The sequence below is a fragment of the Rhagoletis pomonella genome, unplaced genomic scaffold, assembly GCF_013731165.1.
Source record: "Rhagoletis pomonella isolate Grant_MI unplaced genomic scaffold, Rhpom_1.0 Rhpom_scaffold_00006, whole genome shotgun sequence".
In the NCBI taxonomy this organism is placed as follows: domain Eukaryota; kingdom Metazoa; phylum Arthropoda; class Insecta; order Diptera; family Tephritidae; genus Rhagoletis; species Rhagoletis pomonella.
The window spans coordinates 76,805,694-76,814,628 of record NW_023458560.1 but is presented as its reverse complement, the minus strand read 5'-3'; the positions used below and the strand labels follow the sequence as shown (position 1 = coordinate 76,814,628).

The window sequence follows — 8,935 nt, the reverse complement described above, 5'->3', positions numbered from 1 at the left end:
ACCATAGAATCAGGGACGTGAACCGGATGAAAAATTTGGTCGGTTCGGTTCAGCGGTTCGAACCGTTTTTGCACTTTTGGATTGGTTCGTCAAAGCGTTTTTTTTGGTCTTTAAACCGGGGTTTTGGTTCGGTTCAACGGTTCGAAAAACCAAAAAAAATAACGCGCAAGTTGTGTCAAGTGTCAAGTGCAACAACGCGCGAGGTTATGGGTCAAGTGTCTGTCAAATGAGATGGTAGGTATTACCATGTTTACCAAAAAAAGAAAAAAAATTGGGTACATTTACCTACTGAAAATTGGTTGAAACGAACCTTTCAATCTTTATAGAAAGTGGTTCGGTTTTCGGTTCGGATCAAACATTTGTGGAACATTTCGGTTCGGTTAATGGTTCAGTTAATTAATAGAAAAGAGCGGTGTTCCGGTTCAAAACCGGTTCGGTTCAAAGTCCCTGCATAGAATATCCAAAGGTGGAATCAAGTCAATGCAGTAATTCAAAATTAGTAAATTTGCACATTCGTGCTACTGGCATAAGGGTGCCGATATGTAAATACTTACCGCCTGTTCATATACTATGTATATTAAAAAACAACAACTATGGGAAACTTTTGGCCACTTTATTGAACGTTCAAGTCGACGCACAAACATTGCGCTTCAACCAAATGCATATGTATGCCGGAAGCATTTTCTCTTTTGCCTGCAGCTTTCAAACGCCAAAAAAATCATTAGAAATCAATAACAAGATTTATATACGTATAAATACTTAAAACTAGTTCCTATAAAAACTTCTTATGATATAATAGATAATCAATAAAAATGTAAAATAATTAATTCCAAGAGTTTAGTTTAAATATGCGGTGAAGTGCGGCTAAGGATGGATAACTAGCATTTTCGCGCTGCAATCCATAATTATTTTCTTTTTTTTTTACTTTTTAACAACAGGTTATAAATTAATGAGTATACCGCTTGACGACCAGCATCAGCTGGAGTTAACACACTTGGGAGTTTGTGTTGAATCGCCCAGCGGAGTTCAAACTGTTGTTCACTCGGTTGATCACTTTCCTTTGTGTACAGCTTTTCTTAACGTCGGTCGGAATTGTTGACAGCAGCAAGTTTAACCAGCAACACCTTCAGCGTATTTTATCGCCTTTGAACGCTCACAATTTTTGCAGCAGTCGAGTTAGTTAACGCTCATAAATATTTCACCAATATTTGTAGAAGAGACAAGAAACATTAGAAAAATTAACATTCAAAATATCTAACAATAATTTACAAAAATCCATGGTTTGAAAAAAAAAGCATTTACATTATTTCGCAAAGGCGATCTAAAACTTTGAAGCCTATTTTAAAATCTTATTTTTGTATTAAACTTTTGCTGGGATAGCAAGAATATTAATTTTCAGTGGGCGCCCGCACAAGGTGCATGCAACCACAATACTGACGGACCGCAGGAACCAAGCAATTCAAAAATATATATGTAAATTACATGCCTAATAGTAACATACAGAATCGAGAACTATTTTTAGCTAAGCCTTGTTTTTCAATCTATAACTAAAAAATAATAATTTTCAAATTAAAACAAGAAAAAAATTGGTTTCAATGCAAATCGAGCATGAAACTTATGGCATTGAAGGTTTGAAGATGTAGCGAACGTCGTAAATAACAAGTCACAGTCGTTGAGTGTATTCATTCTGCTTTAAAACGATGCACAGCAAAACAACATACGACTTTGAAAGTCAATATCCCATTGGAGGTGTAGTTATTTTAGATCAGCTTACTGTCCATCATATATGAATTTATATTGGTTGTATATTTTTCTTATAAAAACTGATTTTATATTGCCATCAAAGCAATAATTTTTTGTTTTTCACTTTTCCGCTTGGGCTATCGAATCTCTCTTTTGTTGACGCCAGAGGCTTATGCTGTTGATCTATTCTACGATCTTGTCAGCATTACGTTTATTTTTAAAGAATTACATATTTCCGCGGCGACCTTTTTATTGTTAACCGTTGTCAAGCGACGATTTTTAGTGGGATGGGCCCATCTTTAATAGTTTTTTTTTAATTTTATGTTAGCGCAAATACGTTGAAAATGTTCTTACCCGAGATGTTATGTTAGCGGATTTTTTAATTCACTGCATTTTGAATATTGTTCATATAACTAATAAAATGTCTTTAGAATCGTATTAAAAACCCATTTCATTTTTTTTTTAACAATTCACCAACCCCAAAAATAATTAGCATTTTTGCGATAATCAATGTGATTAGAAATGTTTCTGAGCGTTCATAACGTACAAAGGACATAAAACACCCAAAGACCCAAGGTTTTTATGTTTCTTTTTTTTTCTTTTTTTTTGAACAGACGAAGTGAACCCAGAGAGGTGTTTTTGCACTGTTTACATGCTGACGTCATTCCGTAGATTGATGGTGTTATCGTAGAGAGCGGGTATCCACCGCAGCCGCACTAAACTGTGGAGAGATTATGGGTAGGCAACACTTCAAACTTCAACAAGTACTTATGAAATTTGTCAATGCACACACTTGCCCTCTACGCACATGCACACTATTTGTGAATATTTTACACATCCTATTTAAGGAATCTACGGCGTTTTTTTCTTAAATAGTAATTGTAGCCGCCACTTTGCAATCAATCTGGTCGCCATTAGCACCAACCATAGGCAGACTGAAGGGGGCCATCCACTCTTTGCATTTCTCTTGACTTTCAAAAACCAGTAAATTTGTAATGTACTCAATGCCGATTGCAGGACGATAACTAAAAAGATATATAAGGTCAATTCAAAGTCATTAAATCAAAACTAAATTTCTTTAAATATTAACGTACGCTTTAATAATAGTGCGTAAGGCATTCTTGCGCTCTCTTTCGATAAACCAATCAATCAAATGGCCCGCCATAAGAGGTGCCGTCTTGTAAAGCTGGAAAAGCTTACAGTAGTTGCCCTGCGCCCAGGCCGAACGAAAAGCTAGCGCATGTGCAATTGCGGGATTCTCACGTTGGTCTTGTTTTATTGAGCGTAAAACGGTAGTTGTGTCTAGTGATACAGTATGTCAAATAAAAAAAATTAAACGTATTTCAATTTAAATTTATCAGTAATACTTACCCAAGGTATTCTTTGTGAAGATGTAATATAGTATTCGATATGCTGTAAATTCCAATGTATTAACGCTCGGTCCCACCTCGGTATAAAGCATCTTCAGTTGAGTCTGACATTGATTGAACTCTTCGTGATCGCCCTTTTCCATTGCAATTCGAGCATGTGTTTCATAGACTTCTACAGTAAATTTGTCACGAATACCTTGAACCTATAGTAAGCGTGAATTGGTTGTAGTTTCACATTTTATGCAATTATGTATATACATATCACATATCGCTCATTTAATTAGTTCATTCTCGTGTAAAATCCATATTAAACCAAGTTTAAAACTTTGTATAAAGGAACAAAATGCCACAACTTTTCATCCAAATTTAAACCTTTTTTCTCAGAAAAATTGGAATTTTTTGACTATACAGTTTTACAGCCCATTCAATTTTAGTCTGATAATGTGCGAATTTTAAGTTAATAAAAATAACCCATTCAATATAGCATTTTAGTATAATAAAGTACAAGTTTCAAGTCGCTAAAAATTATCATTGATTCTATTTTTTCGTCGAAAGTGTTGAGCATATTTTTCCATACAAAAAAAAAAATTGTTGATGCGTTATTTGGAAGAACATGGTCAACACCTTTGAGAAAAACACATAAAAATCAACTGTAATTATTACTTTCCGACTTTGTTAGACTAAAATTGAAAGGGCTACCAACAAAAAGTGTGAAATTTTGATGGCAATCTTTTGAAACCTGATTATAGGTGTATTCGCGTATTCTTCTAGCCAAAAACTCTCAAAAGCAAAATTGAAAAGAAATTTTATTTGTTCTCTCTCAAGGAGAGAAATATTTGCTAAAGTACACGAACGCAAAACCAGCAAAAACTTGCAAGTATTTAGTATAGCTGATCCGAGATTTAGTTTACATAAATGAAAAGAATATAGATTACAAGTTTACCTAAAGCAATTAGTTAAGCAAAAGTAAGTATTATTTGCTTTCTTCCGAAGCATTTTCAGTTCTAAGAAGTTGTTTAAACTTAAAAATCATCAAAATAAGTTTAATTTTTTTCCATAAATTGCAAAGATGACTTTGATCAGCTGTTTTTCTTGCTGACAAATTGCTGCTGGCAAATAAAATTTTCCAGCAAACTAGCAACCTCTCATCAAAATGAAATGTCAGTTTGTGTACGCGAAAAGTTTTTGATACGCGAATGCACCTTATATTTTGTGAATTTTGTTAAGATTTGAAACTTTTATTTATGTGGTTTTTGTTATAGATCAAATTATATTTTAAATGAAAATTACAAATAATTTTTATTTCAGCTTAAAATTGTGCATATCGCACGTTTAAAAAAATAAGAGAATTAATTCAAAATTTACCATTTGGAGATTTCATCCATCAATAGGCTTCTTAAGAATATGTTCAGTCTAACAGATAACTACACTTACCAAAACTAGCGAAGATATGTGTGCACATATATATATTTATATTTGATTTTTTTGCTTATCAAACTATATGAACTGGTCAAAATACCCACAAAATTTTAATTTTAAATTAATTCTTTCTTCTAAAATAAGTTTTTAAATTGAACTACATCCCCAATATAATTCAATATATTCAGGCAGGTTCCGCAATTCACTTCCGAGTGAATATCAATCAACTCCGCTTCGAATTCAAATTGGCAGGGGTTGAAAGGAAAGGAAGTGAGTTACAGAACTTACCCGATTGCTATTATTACATGCTTACCGTCAGATCCTGACGTATGGATTTGAGCTGATCGCAAGCGTAGTAGTAATCCTGATTGTCTCTCCACTTCTCTTTGACATTTTGTAACGAGTGCGTTAACACCTCAATGGGCCGCACTTCCGTTGGTAATGGTGCCTTAGTCAATCGCAGGAAAGACTTTTCCAAAAGCCTGCATGTGCCTACAATATGCAAATCTAATAAATCTAACCCTGTTTCAAAACCGCCGGACGTATCCGTATCCATAAACATGCGCCCGCCCAAACTACCCCCGTATTTTTTCTGTTTTAATTGTTTCGCATGACCGAATGGAGAGCTAGCTACCGCGACAACCGATTTTTTCGTTGAAGAACCCTGCGAGAAACGCGCTGCACGTTGCTGCAATCGTGCCGTGTCGTCATCTACCGCGCCGCCTACAGATGACGAATAAAAGGGGGCTTTGGATTTCGTATTTGCTGAACTGCTGGCGCCCTTAGCATTCTTCCCCTTTTTAGAGCTATTACCTTTTTGTTGCTTTTTACCGGAGGAATTAAATGCTATAAAATTTTCATTCGACCGACGATCAGATGAATCCGAACTGGTACTGCGACGTATCTTACGACGAGGACTTGATGACGAACCGCGAGATCGCGACCGAGATCGTGTACTGCGTTTATGATATTTATTTGGTTGTGGGGACCTGAAATTAAAATATGATGGAAAGATCTCCAAAGGAATAAAAAATTTAAATTCTTACCGCGAACGACTTCTGGAATTTCTTGAAGCCTTTTGTACGTTTCCGAATGAATTACGTTGACCTAAGCGTGCATTTAAACTACGAGATATACCCTTATTATTTTTTTGTTGTGAATTTTGGTGATTAATTTGATTTTGTTGTTGCTTGTATTTCTGCGCGTTTGGTGTATGCTGTTGCGGTTGCTGTTGTTTTTGTTGCTGATTATACAACTGCATTTGTATATTATTTCGCTCACTGTGTACACTAGGTATAGGCTCATTATCCCAATCACGTGTCCAAAGCTCATTGCGATTCGCAGCTGCCATTATTTTTCCTTTCAAGCAAATATCAATTTGATCCTTATCCAAATCAGTAGCGCACTTGGCGTAACAACGGGCCACATAATTATTTAGTGACTCTGGCCAGGCATCATTTGGATTATTAAACATATTTATTTTCTTGATTGGCGTCTCTACAGAAGCTGTTTGTTCATTTAATTTACTATTGTCCGATGGTTTTTGCTCTTCCACTACACTAGCGCCATTCATACTGCTATATGGCATAATCGGTGGTGGTGGTTTGGATAAGTCTGCCGTTATCGATGGCGCGATTATAGGCGGTGGAAGCGAAGTGTTAATAAAACTACCATTCATTTGTTGACTTGTATTTAAGCTTTCAAAATGAGCATCGAAAGCAGCCTGCTGCTGTTGTTGTAGTGGACTTTGCTTCTTATTCCTTTTACGTTTCTTTTTGCTATTATTATTTGCATTACTCATACTAACACCATTAACGGGATTGTTATTGACGTTATTATTTTGAAAAGATGGCGTATTCAGAACAGTTGGTGAATTCTGCAATGGATTTGGCGCATTCGCCAATCGCTTTTGCTGACTTAAGTTAAATCTGATCCCGCCGAAACTTTTTTGATTACCTTGAATTTGATTGCTGCTGCCACTTGGGGTCATTGGTGGAGGTGGCGGTGGCCCAGAGGGTAATGGGGGCAAGTTCTTATCCGATGGTATAACAGAGTTGCTAAATCCAGGCGGAGCATTATTGCTTTGATGTTGTTGCGGTTGATGTTGCATTCCATAGCGCATATAATATTGATAGTACTGGCTATACTGTTGCTGGTATTGATTGGCATACCAGGGATTTGAATACCATTGTTGAGCGGCGGAGGCGGCGGCGGCACTAGGGCCACTATGTTGTTGCTGCTGCTGCATCTCTTGCAGTTGTGGAATTAGGGGCGCGGCTAAGGCTTCGGACATATTTCAGACGCAAATAACTTGGCGAGTTCCTTTGATGGGACAGCCGTGGGCGAACGTCCCTTTATGAAATTATCACCTCAAGACCGCTACGCTTTACAAAACTTACCTTTTCTAATAAAATTGTATTTGAATAAAATTTGTTTACTGAAAATAGCAAAAAAAAAATTATTTTATTCCCATTCCCCCAAATAAAAATCGAAGGTAAAAATTTTCTATGCCGTCCGCCATTTTGTACATACCCGAATGCAGGCGAGGCCAAGACAAGGCTTTCCTTATGAAATGATTTTTAGCACAATACCTAGATTTGCTCACAGAAATAATATTACCATATAATTGTCTCTTTATTAGCAAGAAATTTTAATAACTATTCTGTCTGAGCACATATTAATTACATTAAAAAATAATTATTTTTCTCCACGAGATGGCAAAGAATAAACTCAGTTTCCAAATGAATGACGAAACAATGCCACTGAACCGTAACTATTAGCCGAAGATACTTCGTGCCGGTGAAGTTAGCTGTAATGAAATATGCATTTAAACGACGTTGCCACAGTTCAGAATTACTGAGCATTTACAAACTAACGGCGCGTTTACACCGGACAATATTGTCAAGACAACTATGTCAAAACATTTAAGGCGCTGTTACAAAGAACGCAAATATATAAGAGGCAATACGTTATAATTGCAACGCGTGGAAACATCAGGAGCATGCTTTTTTTTGCCCAAATACGTTTTGAAATTGGATAATAAGAGAAGGCACGCTCCTGATGTTCACACTCGCTACAATTATAACCTGTTGTCTCCTTTTATAGATTTACGTTATTTGGTTATGTTTTTTATTCAGTTGACAATAAAATACACCACACAATAATAATTTTTAACCAAATTAACCTAATACCCAGGCAAGCGTGAACAACATCACTTTTTTCGGCTGTGACCAGAGTTGCCACTTTTTTATAATTTTGGTAGATTTTTGTTAAATTATTTTGTTTAAAAACAAAATGAAAAATTTTCGTTGCCGCCTTATTTTTCTAATAGCTATCTTTATATTGAGGCGTATGCTAGTTTTCGTACGAATCGAAAATTTGAAATTTTTGAAGTGAAACTTCTTAATCGAGTTCGGAGATGGTTGCGTTATATATTTAACACCACGTCATAAAATCCGTATCGTTCGTTCGATTTTTAAAAATGAGGTGTCACATGAAAGGCCTTGTCCTTCTGGTTTACAACATAGCTTTAGTTTCATGAAAGGAGTTGCCACATGTTAGAAAATCGAATTCAATATTTCTCTGCCGCAGAGGGTTGCGTAAAATATTTAACACCACGTCATAAAATCCGTATCGTTCATTCGATTTTTAAAAATGAGGTGTCACATGAAAGGCCTTGTCCTTCTGGTTTACAACATAGCTTTAGTTCTATGAAAGGAGTTGCCACATGTTAGAAAATCGAATTCAAAATTTCTCTGCCGCAGAGGGTTGCGTAAAATATTAACATCAAGTCATAAAATCTGTATCGTTCGTACGATTTTCAAAAAAGAGGCGTCACTGAAAGGGCTTGACCTGCAGATGTGCAGTATGGTTTTAGTCTTTTAAAGGGTTGCCATATATACGAAAATCAAATTCAAATTATTTATTAAGTTAAACGAATTATCCCAATATGGGTATCAAAAGAAATGGTTTTGAATAAGTTGTATTTTCTAGCTAAATGTAGGAGGGTTGCCACCTGTTTCAAAAGTAAAATTTAGTTAAATTGTACAAGTCTTACGCGTAAATAAATAAATAATAAATAAATAAAATACTATACAGTACAGAAAGAGCTTACAGAAACATAATTAAAATATTTTTGAGGTGCCTGAAGAGGGTGGCCACCTGTTTAAAAAGTTAAACTCAAATTATTGAAGCAAATCTTATTATTATAGCTCCGTTATGTTTGCGATAAATATTTAACGCCACGGTACAGGTAGCATATGACGGGTATAGAAAACGAATAGCTGCGTTAAACGCCAATTGGGCGGGAAAAGACTAATGCAAAGACAAGAATATAATCAAAAACAAATATAAAGATAAGATGAAGATGAAGATGAGGATGAAGATGAAGATGAAGATGAAGA

The 8,935-nt window shown here is 35.6% G+C and overlaps 1 protein-coding gene across 2 annotated transcripts; it reads right to left on the bottom strand.

The window, feature by feature from the left end:
* Positions 1–592: 592 nt before the first annotated feature.
* LOC118741337 (leukocyte receptor cluster member 8 homolog) lies at positions 593–7,303 on the bottom strand. Of its 2 annotated transcripts, none has more exons than XM_036473274.1 (6): positions 7,065–7,303; positions 5,579–6,969; positions 4,846–5,521; positions 3,115–3,316; positions 2,838–3,045; positions 593–2,768 (listed from the first exon to the last, which is right to left on the bottom strand). In XM_036473274.1, exons 2-6 carry the CDS (start codon positions 6,823–6,825, stop codon positions 2,612–2,614), a joined length of 2,490 nt encoding a protein of 829 aa, XP_036329167.1. In that variant the 5' UTR covers positions 6,826–6,969; positions 7,065–7,303; the 3' UTR covers positions 593–2,611. The 2 variants fall into 2 exon arrangements, with proteins under 2 accessions (XP_036329167.1, XP_036329168.1); XM_036473275.1 differs by lacking the exon at positions 7,065–7,303 and having other exon boundaries at positions 5,579–6,408; positions 6,489–6,580.
* Positions 7,304–8,935: the final 1,632 nt, after the last annotated feature.

What these genes read in the sequence shown, in the direction of transcription:
- LOC118741337 (XM_036473274.1), bottom strand. Translation starts at nt 6,825, where the DNA reads ATGTCCGAAGCCTTAGCCGCGCCCCTAATTCCACAACTGCAAGAGATG. An exon ending in CCATACGTCAGGATCTGACG is followed by an intron (nt 3,317 to 4,845) that starts GTAAGCATGTAA and finishes CGCTTACTATAG; the next exon opens with GTTCAAGGTATTCGTGACAA. An exon ending in TTACGCACTATTATTAAAGC is followed by an intron (nt 2,769 to 2,837) that starts GTACGTTAATAT and finishes ATATCTTTTTAG; the next exon opens with TTATCGTCCTGCAATCGGCA.